Source organism: Durio zibethinus, chromosome 10, assembly GCF_047325235.1.
Source record: "Durio zibethinus cultivar Kanyao isolate XHJ-2024 chromosome 10, ASM4732523v1, whole genome shotgun sequence".
Lineage (NCBI taxonomy): Eukaryota > Viridiplantae > Streptophyta > Magnoliopsida > Malvales > Malvaceae > Durio > Durio zibethinus.
The window spans coordinates 2641323-2664765 of NC_143171.1; the positions used below are offsets into that span (position 1 = coordinate 2641323).

The following is a 23443-nucleotide window of genomic DNA, read 5'->3' on the forward strand; positions in this document are numbered from 1 at the left end:
CTTTCTAAAGAGAGGTAGAGACGAGAACTTGGTGGGTGGGTTTGACTGATCAATAATGCATTTCATAAGAAACGGAAGTTCGGAACCTATACCCGTTGGATAAAGAATTAAAACCTCGTCATTTGGCAACGAAAGCCAATGATGGAGTTTTAAAAAGTGCGTCGGCTAAAAATAGTATCCAAATCCAATGGGCTGGATGTGGATTCTTGATATATATTAAATTATAAACAAACATTGTAGGCATGCACGATCCTCTTGCCAACGTGTTAACCACAACTTTTGAACTTTCTCTTGATTTAGTTATATGCCACTAATAATCATCATTTTACACTAAGCTCTGGGCAGAGAGTGATGATACCTCTTAAGGATCTCCAAGCGATAACTGTCCCCTCTTCCATGAGCTTTTTCCAATAGTAAAGTTCAAGAATTTGGCAGATATCATTTATAATTATTATAATGTAATATAATTAATTGATTATAATTTAATATTATGTAAAATCTATATAAAAATTATATAAAATCAGCATTTTTAAGTTGTGAATTCTTACATAATTTTTTCTTATGATTGATAATTGTAAGATTATAGTAAAAAATTATAGATGAAATATTTTTAGAATCTTTTTATTTCGAAAATTTATATACAGTAAAGTACAATTAAATTAGATTTGGCTAAGATTTCATATCCATTACTACTGTTATAATTTATTCTTCCAAAAACTTTGGTTTTTGTTTGCTTTCCTGCTGAAAAAGCTATTGTTTTAGAAATGACCAAGACTGATTACAGGGAATCTACTCAAATCCTGCATGTATCCTGTTAGATTGTGATTTTGGAAGGTTTCTAACTAGTTAATCAAAAAGAAAACTACAATGTCAGATACAAATGAGCTAGAAAGCAAGTGGAACAGTTGCAATTAACTTTTGCAAGGGTCAGATTAGGATTTTCCAGCCCTTCAGGTTCAACAGGGGGCTTATTCTAATTTTAAAACTTTAATCTACAGAATCTCATGGGATCTTTCACTTCATAAATAAAATTTATACTAATTCAATTTTGGTGGCTGATTCACTTTCTACCACTAAAAACTATATATATTTAAATTTGATCTATGTGTGGATAATATCATTCAGCAACTCCTTGAAAGCAAATGCCTCACTTTCCTGCCATTTGCTTTACATGCAGTGGCCTTTATGTACATACATATAACCTCTCAGTCTCAGCTCCACCCAAAGAATCATCACAAAATAACCGATTATAATTAACCAAGCCATAGCTTTCTCTGCAGTCAAAAACTTCACCAGAGAATTCTTTCCCTCAATGGGTGTTTCTCATTTCCTTTCGTCTCTTTGCTGTGAACTGAGAATCTTGCAAGCCAAAAACATAGAACCAAAGTCCCCTGGAAACCTTTTTATCAGATACTATCTCTCTGCTGGAAACAACAAGAGAATTCAACTAAATAGCCAGGAGATCTACTCAAAGTCAGAGCTGCTTATTTGGAATGAGTCCTTCTCTTTGGAATGCTCAGGAGCTGAAGAATCTCTCAATGACCTGAAGCAACAAACTGTAGTTTTTGAGCTCCGCTGGAGGAGCAGAACCCCAGTTCTTGGAAGGATAGGGAAGTCACAGCTTTTGGGCAGAGCTGAAATCCCATGGAAAGCCGTTTTTGAATCACTAAACATGGAGATTGGCAAATATTGGCTTACCATGGTTTCAATGAATAATCGTGTTCATGAAAGTCTTGAGCCTCCTTCACTACAAATATCAATGACATTAGTTCGAGGTCCAGCAATTGTGCAAATAGAGAAGAGAAAGAAAAGGTTTAACAACAATTGGGATGGCTGTGGATGCAATGATATTGGTGGAGGGTGCAGTTGTGCAGAATATGAAATGTTTGCAGCAGCTGCTATGGAGGCACTGTAGTCACAAAGGAGAGGCTAAAGCACTGTAGTCACAAAGGAGAGGCTAAAGCACTAAGAGTCACAAATGTTTACCTTTTTTTTTTTTTTTTGTAATTTGTTATTAAACTGTAGATATGAGAGTAAAGAGAGATCCTATTCAACTCTTTTGAAGAAGGAATCAGATCAATTTCTTGAAGGTTTTTGAAGATACATAGTTCAATCGATCTTCTGTTTTTAATACAGGAGCATTATTGTTGGATATTTAATCTCATTTTTATCACTTGAGGTAAATCCAAATGATTTTCTCTTGTTTAAGCTTTAACCTGATATTATACAGATCACAAATCAATAAGGCATGTGTAGTTGAGATTCATATTGTCTGTAGCTCAAGGTGTTTCAATGTACGGCTGGTAGATTAATTACCATTCACCAACTTAGGGTTTCTTTTTTCTTTTCTTTTTTTTTCAATCTAATTAGGCATGCATGGATGCTTTCATGAGCCTGTAAAGTATGAAGTTTTCTTAGCTTAAATGCATGTATTAAATGGCCGAAAAGTAACAAGAGAAATGCAACTTCCATCTTTCTTCTTTTTCTCAAAGAAAATTAAATATGGAGGATATTCATATAAGTAATTATATAATCATGTATAAGTAGTTGACGATATGTGTATTAATGTCATGTAAAATATTAAAATTTTTATATTCATATTATATTTTATTCGATAATTACGTATTACAATTTACGTTAATACGAAAATATGAAATATATATTTTTTTGTTTTATTAAACTTATATATTGTTATTATTAAAATTTTAAATTATATTACCTTCGAATCTTATTTTCATATTATGTTTATATAATATTATCGTATTATATTTTAAATTATCAAGTCCAATGATAAAAAACAAAAAAAAAAAAATAAATGCATTATAGATAGCTTGGTATTTGGCGCATTAAGTGGATCATGCATGTATTCCCAACTAAAAGAACAAGGTTTGAATTAAAAATATATATATGTAACCAAAAAATCTCTTCTCCAAAAAATTGAAAAGAAAAAGGAAAACAATAAAAATTAGAAAAGCCAAGTATTGTATGGGAATGCAACCTTCCACTTAATTACAAAAAAAAAAAAAAAAACACTACCAAATATTGTGGGTATATATATACACTTGATTTAATTATTTCCTGTGTATCACTTCAGTATTTATTTATTTATTTTTCCTTGGTTTAATTTTAGGTTTTTCTTTTTTCTCTGATGTGATGTGGTAGAAAGCAGCAATCATTGGCATATAACCAAAATTGGCATGCATTAATTAACTGTCTATGATATAGTTATTAATCAAAAAGTTAAAATGACTCACTCAACTCACATTTGTTCCAAATGAAAGGGAAAGGATTATAGGAGTTAATCATAAGAAATTAAGATTTGAACAAATTTAATTAACAAGCTGTTACCCAACCAGAGATCATTGAAAAAGAAGTTGACATCGCACCCTTCTTTTCTTGGTTATTAATTACACGGACTCTATATCTTCAATGTTTAGACAAAATAGTAATAAAGGTAAGTGTTACATTTGTCAACCTTGTAATTCACATGTCCTTTTCACCATAACCAACTTTTCAATTGGAGTTTTCTTGCCAAATCAAACAAAAAAAAAAAAAAAACTTTGTGTTATGAATTCAAATCTTACCTATAATTTTGAGGACTTTAAAGTTTGATTGAATTTTTTTTTTTATAAATTTGAATTCTGAATTTTTAAAATAAAAAATATGTATCAATCATTAAATTAAATATTCGAATGCAAATTTTAATTCAAGTTTAAACATTGTGTATTAATCATGATTTAAATTTTAATATTTTTACACTCTAATTTTCTTACTTATTATAAAAATTTTATTGTCAATGTATAAAATATATAAAAATATATATATAATTAAAATACATTTATATATCATCACTTTTGATTGTTTTGTAAACTACAAACAAACAAATACTCTTACCATCCTAAAATATTAAAAATATAAATGTTTAATGGTTTTATTCAAAAAAAAAAAAGTTTTTTTATATTCCTATATGTTCAAGGAGTTGTTTCCCAAATAAAGACAATAGAAATAAAACAGATTGATCTGTCATTTTCTTTTCTTTTCTTTGTTATCAATCAAAGTTTCAAAGTTCAAGCCAATATAAACAAGAAAAACGTAAAGATTTGTCTTGCAATTTAAATTTCCTTTTTACTCTCTCTATAAAAAGATTATCTTGTCAAATGCCACAAAAAAAAAAAAAGTTTAATTTGACATGCAACCCTCAACCTAATTTCATGGCCTCCACCTATTTCCAAATTTGGCTTGGGTTTCATGTTTAAACTAATAAAATATATAAGAACTACTGGAGCTCTATTCATACTTTAGTCATTTGGTGTGGGGACTTTTTTTTTTTTTTTTTTAAATATATATATCTGACATAATTTATACGAATAATAAATGTTAAGATTCAAATCTCAAACTTCGTAAATTTTTTAATTTAAAATGTTAAATTATAAATTTGAATTAAATTTAAAATTATTTTAAGAAAAGCATCAAATTACACATTGATTTAAGTAATTTTTTGTGACATTTAATTATTTGTTTTGATGAGGAAAGAATTAGTATATATATATAATTATTTAAATTAAAAATTTTAATTTGGAAAGGTAAATTAAATAATAATTAAAAGCAACATTAATTTATGCTTATAAAATACACCAAGTTATGTTGTTTGATAGTTTAGCATTATTTTTCCTTGTACCAAAACAACATATGTTCTAACTGCTCTTTGAAATTTAATTGGTCCTACTTCCTACATATTCAATAAATATTACATTAATTTTGGACATAAATGCAAATATGATGTTCTACCATTTCATTGCTTTTTTTTTTTTTTTTTCAGTACATATGCCCACAATGAGTTTATTTCCTTTCTTTGATCAGCTTCATTCACTTAAGATTAGTTGAAAAAGGAAACTATTAATAATTATATATATGTCTTAAAAATAATTTTTCCTGTTCTTCAAAAAAAAATATATATATTTTTTTCCTATTATTTCTTTGACCTTTGAGTTTATCAATGTTAGTGGCAAACTGGTAAATATATATTGTTTGACATTATTGTTTTCAATTTACATGGAATATTATCAATCAATATTAAATTACTAGTGAGAACCAATGTGTATAAATTATGCATTTTATAAAACCCTAAGAAAATAGAAATTATGCTTTATACATTGAGAAAAAAAAAAGAATGTTTTTATAAAAAAAAAATGAACTCTCATAATAATTAAAAAAAAAAAAAATCAATACTACAACTCTGCATGGGTTTCTGACACGTGTCAATTTTCAACAGCGAGTCTTTAGATTCCTCGAAACCACGAGAGTACGTATCTTTAATTTAAAAAATTTTGTATATATATCCTTTAAAAAAATTCGAGTTATTTCTTTCTCATCTTTTAAAGAAAAAATATCTCCGAAGGACTCTTGACTTGAGCTCATAGCACACAAGAAAAAAAATGGAGAGAAGCACGCCGATTCGAAAGCCTCACACCTCAACGGCCGATCTGCTGACGTGGAAGGAGGCTCCACCGTCTGCCTCCTCCAACATCGCCGCCTCCTCCGCCTCTGCCCAGCCTTCCTCTGGTCGTACAATCCAGGTCCATTACTATTATATTTATTTCTATATACTCATTCATGTGTATATATATATATATATATATATGCATGCGCATTATCTATATATATATATATATACATATTTTCTTTATCTGACGAATGATGCATTGAATAACAGCCGTCGGATAGAATCAGCAAAGTGCTGTTCGGAGGTCAGGTTACTGATGAAGAAGCTCAATCTCTCTTGAAGAAGTAAGTTCCCTTTCTATTTTCAGCTTAGCTTTTTTTCTCAAAAAAAGTTTTTTTTTTTTTTGTGGAGTTTGAAATTTGAGTTACTTTTTATTGTAAAAATGAAATCTTGAATTTCGTCCACTTCTTGCTAGTTTTAAATTGTAGAACCAGATCTACTGTTACATTTTTTTGGGGTTTGGTTTTTGATCTGTTTCAAGTTATAAATTTTTACTATTTTATTAGCTGAGGAAATTTCGTTAATATAATCAGAATTTTTTTTTTTTTAAAGAAAGAGAAGCTTTGATCTGTTTCATTAATGCATGGACTGTTTAAATTACCTAATTTATATTCTATTTATTTGGTTGAAATATTCAGTTTGTTTGAGTGGTTTAAGTGTTAATCTGGCTAAAAGTCCTTCTTTTCTCTTTTTGAGTTCTTTTATTTGTTTATTCCTTAACCAACATGCAATAAAAAAAAAAAAAAACTTTATCTTTTTTCATATGAAAGCATATATTTAATCATGCATTATGGAGTACTTGTTACGGGTTTTGATCTAAGACTCAGAATTCGTGCGGCCTTAGGCTTGGAATCACCTCCTTTTAGCTTAAGTCAGCTTAAAACACAAACATGCGGGCACTAGAACAACTGGAAGGACAGAATGCGCAAGTTTGAGAGAACAAAAGAATTGTTGGAATATGCACTATATATTACTGAAGCAAAGTGTCTGATTATATACAAAAGAGGGTGGGGCGACCCTATATTTATAGTTGAGGCTCCCAACTAAACTTATGGCTAACTCCTAAAATCAAGAGATTACAATATCTCTTAAAAATCAGGGATAACACAGATTACATATTAATATAGAAGGCTCCTCCTCATTTTCAAGGTCAACTAGATCCTACTGAAGGCTCTTGTCGATCCTGGAGTGCACTTACTTCCTTAGGCCCTCCTAGGTGTGGTGCGGGTGTCTTGCGGGGTTGGCTCTGGCTATGTGGGCAGGCCTACATGCTGTGCAGGCGGTCTGGACTCCTCTCCAAGGCCTAGTGCACAAACGACCGCCAATGTCCTCGGTGCTCGAGCCTTAACCTCTGGTGCTCAGGCTTGTGCGCTGGGTGCGCCTGCCTAGGACGTGACATTCTCCCCCCCTGATTGCGCGACATCCTCATCTCGTCCTCTACATGGAATTGCTTAATCTAGTCCTAAAATTGCCATAAGTCTTCCGTTGGCTCCCAGCTTGCCTCACTGTCTAGAAGTTCCTTCTAGCGCACCAAGTACTCTTGTCTTGGTTGATAGTTCTTCTGCCTCACTTCTCGGTCAGCAATGATGTTGTGGACCTTTCTCTCATATGAGACCTTGGTTCCCAAAAGTGCATGCTTCGACTCTGCCCGTCTTGGATCTCCCTCATCCTTATGGAATGGCTTGAGCATGCTAACATGGAATATTAGGTGTACCCTCAGTGCCATGGTCAGGCCTTGGTGTGCTTTGGTCCTGCTATGACTGACCCTGAATTGAGTAGCGGTCGAGACCAAACTGGGGGGAAAGTGGTTTTAAGCAATGCGGGCGTGCATTTGGAGCATTGGAACATGTTACTAATATGTTGTGCGGGCAGTGAGAGCCTTGGACCGTAAGATACGCTGGTAAGTTTGAGACAGTGGCAAGCATCCTTAAACCAAGTAGCCCAGCGGGTGCCATTAGTGGAAGTAGTGTGCGGGCATTCTGAGCATGGGAATATGTTGGGGATATTGTGCGTGGATAGTTTGAGCCCTAAACCCCAAGATACGCAGGTAAGTATGAGGTAGTGCATCGGTGCCTTGGGACCAGCTAGCCAGTCAGGTGCTGTTAATTGAAGCCATGTGCGGGCATCTTCGAGTGGGTTGGTGGAGCAACGAGTAGAATCAAGGAATAATGGTGACCAAGAGGAAGGTTATGGGACCCTGAGTTAGCCGGAGAAAGGCCCTAAGATGGCTGGATAGGAAAGTGTCCCCATTTCAGAGAATCTTACAGTTACTGGTAGGAGACTAGGAAAATCTCTTACCCTTTTTATAAGGGGATGACTGGTGTCAGCTCTCCACCACCCCCTTGGCTAGCGGGCAGGCAGGGGCCTGGCTAGTCTGAAGTGAGCTACTCCTAGGCACTAGTGGTGTCTAGGCGAGCGGGCATCGTAGGGTCACGAGTGTGGCACGATGTTTCCTCGGGTCATGGTAAACTCGGGGACGGTTGGGGCCGGCGGGCCTCGTATCGCCCCTTTGCGTTGAGCCATGGGGTTACATGGTAGAGTTTACTATGCCCCTCGGTTTCCCCTCCTTGAGCCAGAAGGATCATGAGATGGTGTTTGCGTAGGAGGGATGCCATCGAGCTTGAAGGATGTGCGGGCTAGCAGGTAGGCACGCTGCTAGACCCTTGTGGCCAATCGCTAGAGGTGTGCTGCAGCTGGGGCAGTCCACCCAAGTCCCCCTTGAGGGACTAGCATGATGTTGGATGTCAATCATGCGTGCGGGCAGTCTACATAGAAGCTAAGGGCCTAAGCCCTAAGAACTGAGTCCCGTGGGAAGAGATGAGCCTAGAGGCTCTAAGTTGGCTATTGACCAGCTTAAGTGTCGTGCTTGTGTAAACTTGATACGAGAGTTTGCTTACGATACGGGCGGGCGTGGTGTTGGGTTCTCACCATGTCAAGAAGTAATAATATCATGAGAATCGAGGTTGCGTGCCTCACGGGTATTCAAGGGTCGGTGCTTGAGACCTTAAGCCCTGCGGGCAGAGATAGGTGCTTGGGGCCACTTTGAGAATCGTGGGTTGATGAGTGACGGGAGTTGGGTTCCTCCTTATAGAGTTCGGAATGAGTAACCCTACGGGGTCAAAGCCAAAGAAAAAGCTCATGTGCATGCGGCTTGAAGGATTGAAACTAAGCTGTCCAAGGAAAAATGGACTCATGAAAGGCTGACCTCGACTGTGAGTAGTCTTGGTGCCGCACGGAAGTGTGGTTTCAGAATGGGAAACGCGCGGCCCGTGACACTCGGATTGGGTGGCATATCCAGCTTGTAGGCAACTTTGCCTACCCTTTTGAGAACTTTGAAAGGTCCTTCATACCTCCGAACAAGGCCTTTGTGCAGCCCCCTGTGGCGCACAATGTGATGCAGCTTCACCAACACCAAGTCTCCTACTTGGAACTACACGTCCCACCTCTTCTGGTCTACCCACTTCTTCGACCTTTTCGCGACTTTGTGGAGATAGACTCTACCCAAGTCGACTTGCTACTGCCAAGCCTTGGCAAACTTGTATGTTGTTGGATTTGGCCTTGTATAACCTATAGCAATCGAACCGGGTGTTAGCAGTTGCTGACCTGTCACAATCTCAAATGGATTCTGGTTCGTTGCTTCACTCATCTGCAAGTTGTAGGAAAATTGGGCGACATCTAACAGCTTTGGCTAGTCCTTTTGCGTGGCACTCACATAGTGCTTGAGTTAGACCTCCAACAATCCATTCACATGCTTAGTCTGCCCATCGGTCTGCGGATGCATGCTGGTGGCAAAGTTCAAGTCTGATCCCAACAGCTTGAACAACTTAGTCTAGAATCTGCCCATAAAACACTCGTCCCAATCATTAACATTGGTCCTCGGCACTCCCCATTACTTCACCACGTTCTTCAGGAACAATTGCGTTGCCTCTTCGGCTAGGTACTCCTTGGTTGTTGGAATGAAAATCTCATACTTGGAAAACTTGTCCACCACTACCATGATTCTCCCAAACCCCTCTGCTTTGGGAAGACTAACTATAAAGTTTAGAGTGACATTTTCCCATGGTCGCATTGGCACTGGCAATGGCTCTAAGAGACCGCTTGGTTTCTTAAGCTCCACCTTGTCTTATTGGCACACAAGACAAGTCTTCACATAGGCCTCCACATCTTCCCTCATGTGCGGCCAGTAGTATCGGTCTTCTAGCAAAGCCAAGGTGCGACTCACCCCTGGGTGTCCAGCCCACCTTGAATCATGGTACTCGTGGCTGACTTCCCTGCAGAGCTTCCCATGCTGTGGCACAAACAACCTACTGCCCTTGGTAAGCAACAAATCATCTTGCACACAAAATCGTCTAGTCTTACCTTGCTTGGCATGCTCGATGAGCACTATGGCTGTAGGATTTTGTGCGAGCCCCTTCCTAATACGCAGCATCAAGGAACCCTCTGGTTGGCTAATGGCAGCTAGGCTCGCCTTTCTGCTCAACGTGTCAGCCATTAGGTTTGCCTGCCCAGGCTTGTACTCCAACTTGTAATCAAATTCCACAAGAAAATCTTGCCATCTCGCTTGCTTAGGGGCAGCTTTTTCTGCATTTGGAAGTAGCTAGTCGCCACATTGTCCGTCTTGACCACGAACCTCGACCCCAACAGGTAATGGCGCCAAGTGTGCAAGTAGTGCACCACTGCTGTCATCTCCTTTTCTTGGACCGTGTGCCTGCGCTCAATCTCATTGAGCTTCCGGCTCTCAAATGCAATTGGATGACCCTCCTGCATCAACACACCCTTTATTACGTAGTTTGATGCGTCTGTATGCACCTTATATAGCTTGGCATGGTCTAGCAAGGCCAAGACTGGCTCCTCGGTCACAGCATGCTTCAACCAATCAAAGGTTTCCTGGCACCCTGCGCTCCACTCCAATGCTCTCCCTTTTTTGAGCAAGTCAGTCAATGGCGTGGCTATAGCTGAATGGCCTTTGATGAAACATCTGTAGTAGTTGACTAGCCCAAGGAATGACCTCAACTTAGTGACCTTGGCTGGCGGTTCCCACTCCAAGATGGCACGTACCTTGACTTCATCCATGCAAATCTTGCCACCTCCCACTATGTGGCCTAAGAACGGGATCTCCTGCTGGGCAAATGAGCACTTTTCCCTCGACATATAGTTCGTTCCCTTACAACATCTATCTCAAGTGATCTACATGGTCCTCCAATGCCTGGTTATAGACCACAATATCATCAAGATAAACCACAACAAAATGATCAAGGAACGATTTAAGTACCTTGTTCATTAGAGTGCAAAACGTGGCTGGAGCATTGGTGAGTCTGAATGGCATGACCAAGAACTTATACGAACCATAGCGGGTAACACATGCTGTCTTGGGCTCATCTCCCTCCGTGATCTTGACTTGGTAGTAACCTGACCTCAAATCCAGCTTGGAAAACCACCTTGTGCTTCCAAGTTGATCGAACAAGTCCGCAATGAATGGCATAAGATACTTGTTCTTCACGGTCAGCTTGTTCAATGCCCAGTAGTCTATGCACAACTGCATCGACCCATCGTGCTTGGGTTGGAACAACACCGGTGCACCATACGGGGCCTTGGATGGCCTGATGTACCCCCGCATCAATCAGCTCCCCGAGTTGCTTCCTTAACTCCTCCAACTCTGGGGGAGACATTCGGTAAAGGGCCCTGGCTGGTGGCTTGACCTCGAACATCGGCTCGATCCTGTGGTCCACCTCTCTCTTGGGTGGCAACTTGCCTGGCAGCTTAGCGGGCATCACATCGCTAAAGGTCTCCAGCACCTCCAAGGGGGTGTCAGTCTCTTTCTCCCTCGGTTTCTCATACTTCAGGGCTGCCAAAAAGGTGTTTTCATCGCTGCTCACCGCCTCGGCAAATTGAATAGTTGACAGCACCTTGGACCCAATCCTGGACCCACGCCTCAATCGTACAAGGCATTGGCACCGTGCATCTAGAATGCATATACAATTGGCAAAAGGCACAATGAGGTCGTTAATCCGAACAAGGAAATCTTATCAAATCACAAACTCATAGTCATCCAAGGGTATTACTTCAATGGTTTCCTTGCCCTTCCAGTTTCCAAGCTGTAACTCCACTCTCCGCACTACTCCAATGGCTGGAATCTCCTTGGAGTTCACCGTCTTGATGGTACCAGTCCCTTTTTGCACCTTTAGTTCGAGTTTTTGAACTCCATCACTTGAAATAAACAAATGTGAGGCACCTGTGTCCACTAGTGCGTTCACTTTCCTACCCGCAACCATCAGATCCGCAAACATCAGCCCCTTTGGCTTGCGGCTCCCCTTACTCTGGACAAGCACCAATGACCCAAGCTTTGCTGTCCCTGCCTTTGGCTCTTCATCTAACTCTTTGTCTACAGCAGCCAGCTTGCCCCTCTTTGGGCAATTGCGTGCTATGTGTCGCTCTCCACATAGGTAGCATGAGATCGGCTCACAGTCTCCCTTTGTCTTCCATTTCCCTATTGGTGGCTTCTTCTCGCCATCTTTGTCCGAATGGTCTCAGTCCCCATCCTTGGACTGCCGGTCACGGTCCTTTCCCTTGGACTGTGTCTCCCGGTCTCTCTTGTCTTTGCCCTTTCCCTTGGGCTTGGAAGACTTGAACTTGTTCTGTGGTTTGAACTCCACCAAGGACTCAGCAGTAGTTATGGCTTTAGCCAAGTCACGAACTCCCCTTCGTTGTAGCTCATGCTTCACCCACGGCTTCAACCCATCCATGAAAGAAAATAGACCCTCCCTTTCACTCAGATCTGAGATCTGAAGGATTAGTTTAGAGAATTTTTGGATGTACTCCCTCAAGTCCCCTTGCTGGCTGAGCCTACGCAACTTTGCCCGTGCCTCATCATTGGTGTACTCCGGGTAAAACTGCTCCCTGAACTCTTTTTGGAACTTTTCCCAGGTTCCAATCATGGTGCCCTCGCCTCGGACATCATCACACTTGCACCTCCACCACAATAAGGCAACATCAGTAAGATACATTGAAGCGGTGTTTACCTTGGTAGCATCGTCTTTCATGCCTGTGGCCCAAAAGTGTTGCTTCGTCCCCCATAGATAGTTATCTACTTTCTTGGTCGCCCTTGTCCGTTTGAACTCTTTGGGCTTGGAATCTCCACACGAGTCTTAGACACTCCAGCAAACATGCCATTCCCAATGGTAGTCTTGCAAATAGTGAGCTCCCCCCTGAGCTCCTCTATCTTTTTACGCATGGCCTCCATCCCATTGCGCATGATCTCCACTTGAGCTTCCAAGACTTCGTTATTCTGGGTGATCATGTCGAGGCCTTCATTAAGAGCAGCTTGCAACTCACCCTTAAGCTCCTCCTCCATTGAGTCTAGCACTTCAATGTGAGTCTTCACATCGTCAAGCTTCTCCTTCACATCGTCACCTTTACCTTGGACAGCCTCCCGTCCATGGTAGATCAAATGTCTCTCGAACTGGCTTTTTTGCCCCTTCCGCGACCTTGCTCCTAGGCCTCTGATTGTTGGCTAGCAACATCGCTTTGAGATGCCATCTCCTTGACTGCTATCTAACTTGCATACAAACACAAGCAAAACCTGAATCGAACCTACTATGGTATCAACTGTCAAGGGTTTTGACCTAGGACTCAGAATCTATGCGGCCTTAGGCTTGGAATCACCTATTTTTAGCCTAAGTCAACCTAAAATACAAGTGTGCGGGCATTAGAACAATTGGAAGGACATAATGCGTAAGTTTGAGAGAACAAGAGAATTGCTAGAATATACACTGTATATTACTTAAGCAAAGTGTCTAATGATGCACAAATGAGGGTGGGGCGACCCTTTATTTATAGTTGAGGCCCCTAGCTAAACTTATGGCTAGCTCCTAAAATCAAAGGAGTACAATATCTCCTAAAAATCAGGGATTACACAGATTACACATTAATACAGAAGGTTTCTCTTAATTTTTAGGGTCAACTAGATCCTGTTGAAGGATCTTGCCAATCCTGATTGCTTCTAGAAGATCTTGGAGCGAACTTACTCCTTTGGACCTCTTAGGTGTGGTGTATATTACTTAAGCAAAGTGTCTGATGATGTACAAATGAGGGTGGGGCAACCCTCTATTTATAGTTGAGGCCCCCAGCTAAACTTATGGCTAGCTCCTAAAATCAAAGGAGTACAATATCTCCTAAAAATCAGGGATTACACAGATTACACATTAATACATAAGGTTTCTCTTGATTTTCAGGGTCAACTAGATCCTGTTGAAGGATCTTGCCAATCCTGATTGCTTCTAGATGATCTTGGAGCGAACTTACTCCTTTGGACCCTCTTAGGTGGGGTGTGGGCGTCTTGCGGGCCTGACTCTGGCTGTGCGGGCAGGCTTGCATGCTGTGCGAGAGGTCTGGACTCCTCTCCAAGGCCTAGTGCGTAAACGACTACCAATGTCCCTGGTGCTTGAGCCTTAACCTTTGGTGCTTAGGCTTGTGCGCCGGATGCACCCGCCCAGGGCGTGACATGCTTACATTGATAACTTATGACCTGTTCATGTCTTTTTTGTATTAGATTTCATTTGGTAGTTACTTTTTTTTATGTGCTTCATTTGAAAATAATCTGTTTGTGTAACGGATCTAAGGAAGAGTCCCGAATCCCACATTGAACATAATAGGAGGCTCATTGGGGTATAAAAGGGTTCACACCACCTCTCTCTTATGAGGTGCCTTTTGTAAGATAAAACCGTGAGGCCAGGGAGGTCAGAGCGGACAATACCTCACAAGGGTGTGAACCGTGGTGGTCAGGCTGATCTGGGACGTCGGAAGGGTGAATGCTCGGGTTTCGGAGTCGCGCGAGTGCGAAGCTTAAGTCTCAACCCGTGACAAGTGGTATCAGAGCCAGCCCTAAACCGTTCGATCCACGCCAAGCACCTTGAGGGAGGTAGGCAGGGTGGCCAGCCTCTGTGACGAGGGCGTCACGAGATTGGGTGGGGAGAATGTCACAGATCTAAGGAAGAGTCCTGAATCCCACATTGAACATAATAAGAGGCTCACTGGGGTATAAAAGGGTTCACACCACCTCTCTCTTGTGAGGCGTCTTTTGTAGGATAAAACCGTGAGCCCATGAGGGTCAGAGCGGACAATACCTCATAAGGGTGTGAACCGTAACGGTCAGGCTGATCTGAAACGTCGGAAGGGTGAATGCCCGGGACCCGGAGCCGCACGGGTTCGGAGCTTAAGTCTCGACCCGTGACATTTGAACTGAGAAATCTTTTAAATTAGACATTGAAAGATAGACCATGACAAACATAATGTTGGGTATAATATATTTTAGGTGTTATCTTAAATCTAAACTTTCAGGTCCAGTTGGCTAAAGAGTAACATTAAAGTAGACTGCACTCTGGAAGTTTCCTCATTTATATATCTTCATTATTTCTGAATTCTTTTGTCTCCGTTTGCTTCATTTGTTTATTTCTTTTTCTTTTTTTTTTTTGTTTTTTCAGTTCCTCTGAATGTTATTCATTGAATATTCCAGTTGTGTTCTCCAACTCACCTCATACTGGTTTAAGACTAATACTACCTTACAAGTTAGATCTAGAACTGATGTGGGAATTCCTTGGGCTTTTAAGATAACTAATTTAATTCCTTGGTCATGGATTATATGCAATTTCATTTGGTAAAGAAAGCGCCCTGCTCAAACTAATATTGAGACTTTCAGTTATATGGTATCTTATAATGCTCATTGGATTGTGGATTAGCCATGGATTATTGATGCATATACTCCCAGAAATTGGACTTTGTTCTAAGAACTTCATGACTCTGCTTGAGTCTCTTGAGTGAACTAAAATCCTTCTTTCTCATTTGTTCTATGGCATGGAGTTATGTAATATAGTACATTCATCAAGGGCCATTTTGGACATGTGTGGCTATCATTCATCTGAGTCCATTTATAATTTGTTCACTATTGCTCTTTCAGGAAGCCTTGCTCAGGTTACAAAATGAAAGAGATGACTGGTAGTGGCATATTTGCTGCCAATGGTGCTAATGGTGCATCTGAACCTACTGCTACTAATCCTACAAATAAAACAGGATTGCGCATGTATCAGGTATCCATTTGATCTTCCTTGCAGAATGAGCATGATTGTTCACCAGTTGTCCAAGATGTAAATTTACTATTTTAAACTTTGGTGATATGATTTTCAGCAAGCAGTGAATGGCATTAGCCAAATATCATTCGGTGCTGATGGGAGTGTTTCTCCTAAGAAGCCTATCTCTCTCCCTGAGGTAGCAAAGCAGCGAGAGTTAAGCGGCACATTGCAAAGTGAGTCTGATGCAAAGAATAAAAAGCAAATATCAAATGCCAAGTATAAGGAGATCAGTGGACATGACATCTTTGCCCCTCCTTCTGAAATTGTGCCACATTCATCGGCTGCTACACCCTCCACTGAATCAAGAGAAAGCAACAACATGGGAGAACCTGCACCACGAAATATGCGCACATCCGTCAAAGTTTCAAATGTGAGTTTATATTTTCTTGTCCGATAATCCTTTCTCGCTGTTTTAGCCTTGGTAGAAAGTTAGAACAGTTGATTCAGTGGTATTGCCTTTTCCATATACAAGTTATCTTTGGAGGGTTTGGCTGAATAGTTGCTTTCCAATTGGTCTTTAACACTAGATCCATTTTAATTTTAGGAGTAGTGACCTCAAAGATGCACCACATCACTCCTAAAACAAAAACTGTTGATAAAGGCCAAATGCTGTTAGTCTCCTCAGTCTTGCAATGACAATTGAGGCTTCCATTATAAGTATCACTGTAGCAATCCTTTATAAAACTGATCAGGTGCTTTTATGTTCTTGTGATACTGGGAATAAGCACATGTTCACATAAGTCTAAGATTAAACCTGAACTTTTTTATCGAGCAAATAAAATTTTGTTCTCTCCAATTTGCATAAATTCCTTCAGTCAAAGTCCATCTTAGGCTTATCGTGCCTGCATTCTTCCACAACTTGATTATTCCAAGGATTATCTCTGTTCTGCAAGTTCTGATAGATGCAGAACTATTCAAACTCTTCCTACTTTTTCTCCATATCTTAAATTTGAAGTTTCACCAGTCACAGAACCGCTATCAAACATTTATTTTTTCGCTACTATTATAGCCTGCTGGAGGTCAAACAAGTATCCTATTCACCGAAGAACCTGTTGTCAGGACGTCAAAGAAGATACATAACCAAAAATTTCAAGAGCTGACTGGTAATGATATCTTCAAGGGAGATGTTCCTCCAGGTTCTGCAGAAAAACCACTGAGCCTAGCTAAACTGCGAGAAATGAGCGGGAACGACATCTTTTCTGATGGGAAGGTGGAATCTCGAGATTATCTTGGTGGTGTACGCAAGCCCCCTGGTGGTGAGAGCAGCATTGCCTTGGTTTAACTTTGACATTACGCTGCCTGTGTACCAGTAGTGTATTCTACTTTACATCCTAGTTTGCGAGCAGTGTTTTAACCGTGAACTGCCCTTGATGCCTTACGATCACAGTTGGGCATTTGAGGGGTATTTGAGCGGCGTATGTTGGTTGTGGTTGTATATGTATACGTTGTTAGAGTGTAACATTTAGATCGAAACACCCAAAGCGGACGGCTAATTGAGTTATTTGAACAGTTTCCAGTGTTGTGTTGTTAGTGTTTGGTCTGGACTCCAGACCAACTTTGTTTGTTGCTGTGTAATAATAAAAAGGCCCTTGTTGAGTTGGTCCCTGATATGTTCTTTGAGCTTAAACTAGGATATGTTCTTCAGTCGGTCCCATGTCTTGATATTTAAATGCAAGTATCGTGTATGGTTGTCGTTGAGATCAAAGGATCAAATGCTCCCTACAAATGTTAAAAGCATAAGACAGCCGCTCAAAAGACCAGCAAGACGATTAGCCTACCGTCCCCAAATCATTTTTCATCTTTTGGATTTGATTTTCACGCCTTTTGATGCTTTGTTACCTCAATCATTGCCTAGCATGATTGAATCTGAAATTGAACACAGTGACAAATAGTTGGAACACACTTAAACAAGATCACCCAACTCAATTACTTCATCTCGAAAGTTCTAAATGGAAGAAAAAGACAGAAACCCAAGCAAATATAACTCAAAGCTGGCAATGCAAACTAGATATTCATAACCGCTCAGACGTCCCAGATCAAATCAAGGCAAGAAGCATTCTCTCATAGCCTCCAGAAGTGTCCCCAGCAATTGCTTTTTCCAGGGTGATACTGTTTCTTCGCTGATATTCCTCCTTAATACGTACCATGTCCACCTCTGCCCGAGTTGTGACAACTCTAGTAAGAGCCCATTCATCTGTTCCCAATTTATTGATAGCTTGCCTTAGAACCTTCTCAAAATATTTCTCAGGGACAGTCAGGCACTTAATTGCAGCTCTAAGCAATTTGAGGAATTCATCCTTGGGATCAGCCTTCAAATCCTGCAAACCAGTATCTTATTACTGGTTTGATTTAGAAGGTACTCTTATTTAGCATATACTTGCACTTGGCAAGTCTTTTCTGCCAAATGCTAGTGAATTTGAACTGTCTAGACCACCAACTTCTTAGTCAAAAAGTTGCAAGTTTGGGCAACTCAAGATACAGCTTTCGGTGTTTAATAAAACGAAGTATTATTTCTGAAGGTCCTCAAAATGATTTATGGACAGGTAAATAAATGGTACATTCGTAAGCTTTAGATTTGTTTTTCATTCAAATTACTACTATAAATTTGACAGGGTAGACATTCAAAATTTTATCATCGAGCTTAATGCAGAACTTGTTAAAGAGTCTTCCTTCAGATTTTCTTTTACTGCCATATATACTCTTTTGTAGTTAAAATGGTAGGATGACCAACAAGTCTTCTCATTGTTGCAAGAACAACAACAAATGATACAAATTTAAACTTTCATGCAATCTCGGAGGAAAACTGTTAAGAGTCAGGGCCAAAATAAATACCTTGTTGATAGCATTCCCAAATGCAGTATTGTAGTGATTGAGAGTTGCATTTAGCTGTGCCTTACTCCTTGTTGTTACAATCCTGATTACCTCCTCATCACTGTGATGCTTGTGTGAGATCTTATCACGAAGTATCTTTGCCTCAGACTTTGCCAACGTCAAGTTTACCTCCTCTCCCTCATATCGGAATGCACTAACAAGTGGGACCAAAAACTGCACAAGTAATAGAAGCAATCACTTCATAAATCTTATTCAGATTTGTGTTAATTTTGGTTAGACCAATATGTTCAAAAGATAATTTAATCAATTAACATGTCAGAGATTTTGTTGTCTATGAAGGCATTCAACTCGAGCAGGATAAAAGGGTAAAAAATTCAAGTCGCCCATGGCCAAGAAATTTAAGACTGAACCTTGCGGTACTCTCCAGTAGTGTGGTGTGCTACATCTTCTTCAAGGGATTTCTTATAACGAGCATGATATGCCTTCCTCACATTAAATAGTTCATGTGGAGACCTAGTGCAAGCTATTTCCATGAGAATCCAATTGCTTGACGTGAACCTCTTTGTAGATTCATTAGCCAGATATGCATCACGCTCTGCAGGGTCCAATGTAAATAGCAGCACAGCCCGCTGTTGAATGAGAGAAAAAAAATTTGCACAAAGTTAAAAAATGTAAGAAGCCTTCTGAATAATAGCAAATTATTTTTCCCACTTTAACTTCTAGTGAACTGCAAACTGTTCATGCCAAACGTCAAGTCTTAAATGGAGGATAATCATACTTTACTTATTCCATTAGATAACTTGGCAATGTAAATTGTTCTCATCCGAACAAATTAAGAAAAAGTATGTCAAAATCTAACCTCAAAGTCACTTGAAAGTTCCTTCTCCAATGACGTAAGGAGATCTTCCCCACAAGCTTCAGCATAAGTTTTTCGAATTAAATTGCGCTGTGGTGCATTCCTGTGAGCCAATATGTCTATAATCAATTGCTCATTTGTACCCCAGCCTGCAAAAGATTATCAAAAACAGATCATGGTCATAGACTGCCTTTCAGCACGGAGAAGCAAATTATTAAAAGTTAATATCTGCTTATTATCTGATACAATATTTATAACCAAAATAGCATAATTTCAGTATTATTTCATTACCCCCTAAAATGCTGATTGAGAAAAGAAGATGGTTTTCCAATATAAAGATACAAATGCCAGATGATGACAATAAAATCTAATGCAATGTTTGGTAGAAAGGAAGGAGAGCTTTGAGGATGGAAAGGTGAACTGATCTACAATGTCAAAACTATAAAGGCAAAATCTAATGTGGCAAATATCCTTTTACTCTTGCTTGATATTAACTAAAAAAAATCTTCCAAAAATATTTGATTCAATAATCCCCCTACCCCAAAATAACAACCCAAAACATCAAGAACATTTAAAATGCAGATCAGATGGTGATCCAACACTAAGAGATCGAAACAATAGCGATCAGCAGAGAAATCCATGACCAGTAAAAGTAAACATTTCCAGATGAATCTGATCAACATCATTTCTCACTAGTGGACAAAACCAAACCCCAAAGTTTCGTTCTTTTTTTGAAAAAAAAAAATCACTCCTATCAGATAATATGACTGACTTCCAAAGATCATAATAAAAAAGAAGATAACAAAACATGAAACCACCCAGGAACAAAGCAGATCAACCAAAATACATGAAACCCATGATCCCATACAATGTGACATGATCAAAAATCAACTCAACAACAACAAATCAAAGTTAAAAAAGCATCTTTACATTAAAAATAAAAGATTGATCAATTTAAAAAGAATAAAAGACCTTCAAAAGCTTTACGAAGTTGCTCAACATCCTCAGAAGGAGCAGGAAGATGAGCTGGCACTTTAAGGGTTGCCATTGTCACTCTGTCTCTGTGTGTTTGTGGAGAAAAGCAAACGAAAAAAGATGCAAGATGAAGAGGATGTCTAGAACCTTAGCCCTTTCTTTATAATGGATGAAAAGTAAGTAAATTTCATTTATGTGGTTAAAACTTAAACAGTAATTCGTTGAAAAGGTATTATATGGTAAGTAAACTAAGCATTAACATGGAAATCTCCGCCATGCGTTACAACTTTGCATCACATTTTTAGGCAATGGTTACGTTGTGACAGAGACAATATTTTATTGCCATAGCACCTTTCCTTATTGGCCATTTGTGGCCGGAAAAAAAAAACTAACTGGCCATTGATGTTGTCCTTCAACTTCAAAAGGCCAATTTAGCCCAAAACCCTTTTGTAATCTTCCACCACTGGGCGAATTTTGGGCTAAGAGAAAAAGATCCTATCACAAATTGGGCTTAGAGTTTGAGCTTGTATTGGAATTTAGATAGTTGGAGCACTTCTACTTGAAACCCCATTAATGATTTGTTTGGTGGGTCTTTTAACTCTTTAATTGAATTTGGAGTGGTAGAATTAATGTTGTCATGTTTTCAACAACAAAGGGTCAAGGGTCGTTTCTTGCAACAAACCTTTTGACAGAAAGAAAAAAGGAAAAAAGAAAGCAGAAAAGAACAAGAAAAAAAATTAATAAAGAAATTGTGACTTGAACTAGTTAGCCAGTTGCAAACCCCCTTTTTTAAAAAAAATCTAATCTTCTTCATTGTTGACGTGTAGCCTGACTCACACTACTAGAGGCTAAAGCCATGGCCAATTGCTTAGGACAACTCTACTATACCTATGGAAGTCGGATGAGATATCATTTTCAGCAATACAATAGTGAAAATGCATCAACTTTCAACTCCATTTTCATTTCCTTTTAATATCTCAACTAACTTTCTTTTTTAAACATATTAGTAGAGTTTAGCTAGCTGCTCCGGATCAGGTAAATGAATATGCCAAAGAAAAAAAGTAGTGTTGTTGCTGGCAAAGCATGGAATCTGTTGCGTTTATCGTTGCTATGGGCAAGAAAAGTTGGTGCGTTCAAGAGAGGGATTAAGGCCAAGGGGTTTGGAGGTAAAGCTCGTACTCACCAAATCCACTATATGGAACGTCAGCTCTCTTTTGATAGGACTCCTGATTCCCCTGTCAAAAAGGATCATCTTACAGGCTCCATGCGGTCCCTTTTCCCTTGCGTAGGTGCAAAGGCAGTCGAATTCGATTACGATATTGCTGCTGATGAAGATGGTGGGTTTTATGGCAATCACAATGGAAGGGAAAGTTTCTTAACAGAAGAAGAAGAAGAAGAAGGAGAAGAAGATGAATGCAATGGCTGTGAAAAGAAGAGTCAATCAGAGGAAGAAGGGATTGATTCCAGGGCAGAGAAGTTCATAGCTGAGTTCTATGGTCAAACAAGGTTTCGGAGTTGATTAAGATCAACTCAAAGAAGAGTTGTATTATATATATATATATATATATGCATATATAGTTTCTCAGATCAGGGGTGTGGCAGAATACCTTGGCAATCATGCATTGCTGTTTAGAATAATTGTTCTCCCTTTTAGAGTAGTTAACAAGGCAGAATTTGGGAGTTAATGTTTCTTAATATGTTGATTTGTATTTGCTTCATATGAGTCTTATTTGTATGGTAAATGTAACATATAGATATGTAATCTGCAGCATGCAATGCAGAGAATTACTGCATTATCCTCCATGGAGCTTTTTATTTAGCAATAAGATGAGTTTAAATTTAACTTATGCTTGAGTTTTGTTCCTAAATCCTAAACTGAAAGCAACAGCATTAAAGCATGCCACTCTCCGGAGTAAACACAAAGTACACAACCGCAAATTTATTATTACTAATACTGGTTTACGACAAGACAGAAGTACCTTAACATCAAACCCTTTCAAATTTCAACAAAGTAAAACATAGACCTTAAACTAGAGCATCAGCCCACAAATTTGCACAAATTTTATAGTAGCATAATTAGGCACAAAAACAACATGCAAAAGTAACATTATTCAGTGATTTCAACGACCCTAACATTTGGCCTCTCTGTAGCCTGGGCTTCTTTCCCAATAGTGACAATAAGCATTCCATTTTCCATAAAACCCTGAATTTGTTCAGTCCTTGCATTCTCAGGCAACTTGAACCTGCTCATGAAGTTACCATTTTCAGTGCTTATCTGGAGCATTCTGTCATCATCAATGAAAACTATGACTTCATCCCTGGTGACCCCTGGAAGGTAAGCTTTGAACACATGTGCTCTTGGGGTTTCTCGCCAGTTGACTTGAGTCGCAAGGGAAGGGAAAATTTCACTAGTGAAACCAGCGAAAGGGGTAGAAAGAAATGAAGGGAAAGTGAAAGGGAAACCATCAGTGAAAGGGTTCCAAGGATCAAAGTTGTTGAATGGATCCCATAAATCTAGAGAAGAAGGATTGCTCACCGTGCCTTGTTGGCCATTGATTGGGACAATTGACATGTTTCTGGTGGGTTAACTGGTAGAACGGAGCTCTAGGAGAATGAAGTGAGCTTCTGATTTGGGGAAGAACAGAGGGAAGAGTAAAGTTTATGCACTCGAATCTCTATAAAAATCATTTCTTGTCAGGCACTTTCTGGAATGCATCTCAGTAAATGGGCTTCGGAGTTTGAAGAAGGGAGGTTAAGCCCACTCTAAAACACTATTTATATGCCTGTTTTTATTTCAAGTCTGTCAATAGTTTTGGGAAAAAATGAAAAGCTTTAGATAGTAATACTTGTTTTTGGTATGCTTATACTTGAATCATCAAAACTCAAATGTGCAGGTGCAAAATTGTTTATATAATTATATGCTAATTGCATGGTGGTTCAGCTGATTGAATTACATAAACTCAAACCGTTGATTTGAATGCTGCTGATTGGATGACCAAATGGAGATTCTCATTGTTGATACTGCTAGAGTGGCTTTCCCTCTGCTTCGCTTTTTTTGTTAGTTGAGTTCTTACCACGTTTCACATAAAAAAAAAAAAAAAGACTCAAGCGTTGACATTTGCATTACATTTAAAAATGCCAAAATTACTTGTT

At 39.1% G+C, this 23443-nt stretch overlaps 5 protein-coding genes across 6 annotated transcripts; 3 read left to right on the forward strand and 2 right to left on the reverse strand.

Annotated features, from left to right (window-relative positions):
* The first annotated feature begins 1171 nt into the window (after window positions 1-1171).
* Window positions 1172-2049, forward strand: LOC111291845 (uncharacterized). Its single transcript, XM_022883933.2, has one exon. The coding sequence runs from the start codon at window positions 1313-1315 to the stop codon at window positions 1913-1915; it is 603 nt and encodes a 200-aa protein (XP_022739668.2). The 5' UTR covers window positions 1172-1312; the 3' UTR covers window positions 1916-2049.
* A 3273-nt stretch (window positions 2050-5322) lies between these two features.
* Window positions 5323-17236, forward strand: LOC111291781 (uncharacterized). The gene is made up of 5 exons (XM_022883790.2): window positions 5323-5576; window positions 5714-5787; window positions 15456-15585; window positions 15683-15997; window positions 16637-17236. The coding sequence occupies exons 1-5, from the start codon at window positions 5436-5438 to the stop codon at window positions 16907-16909; spliced, it is 933 nt and encodes a 310-aa protein (XP_022739525.2). The 5' UTR covers window positions 5323-5435; the 3' UTR covers window positions 16910-17236.
* A 294-nt stretch (window positions 17237-17530) lies between these two features.
* LOC111291780 (annexin Gh1-like) lies at window positions 17531-20609 on the reverse strand. Of its 2 annotated transcripts, none has more exons than XM_089766382.1 (5): window positions 20288-20609; window positions 19319-19464; window positions 18870-19088; window positions 18460-18672; window positions 17531-17821 (listed from the first exon to the last, which is right to left on the reverse strand). In XM_089766382.1, the coding sequence occupies exons 1-5, from the start codon at window positions 20361-20363 to the stop codon at window positions 17669-17671; spliced, it is 807 nt and encodes a 268-aa protein (XP_089622508.1). In that variant the 5' UTR covers window positions 20364-20609; the 3' UTR covers window positions 17531-17668. The 2 variants fall into 2 exon arrangements, with proteins under 2 accessions (XP_089622508.1, XP_022739524.2); XM_022883789.2 differs by having other exon boundaries at window positions 17531-17945.
* Window positions 20610-21262: 653 nt separating this feature from the next.
* On the forward strand, window positions 21263-22008 carry LOC111291782 (uncharacterized). The gene has a single exon (XM_089766383.1). The coding sequence runs from the start codon at window positions 21330-21332 to the stop codon at window positions 21807-21809; it is 480 nt and encodes a 159-aa protein (XP_089622509.1). The 5' UTR covers window positions 21263-21329; the 3' UTR covers window positions 21810-22008.
* Window positions 22009-22203: 195 nt separating this feature from the next.
* On the reverse strand, window positions 22204-23010 carry LOC111291783 (17.5 kDa class I heat shock protein-like). The gene has a single exon (XM_022883793.2). The coding sequence runs from the start codon at window positions 22860-22862 to the stop codon at window positions 22398-22400; it is 465 nt and encodes a 154-aa protein (XP_022739528.1). The 5' UTR covers window positions 22863-23010; the 3' UTR covers window positions 22204-22397.
* Between the last annotated feature and the right edge of the window lie 433 nt (window positions 23011-23443).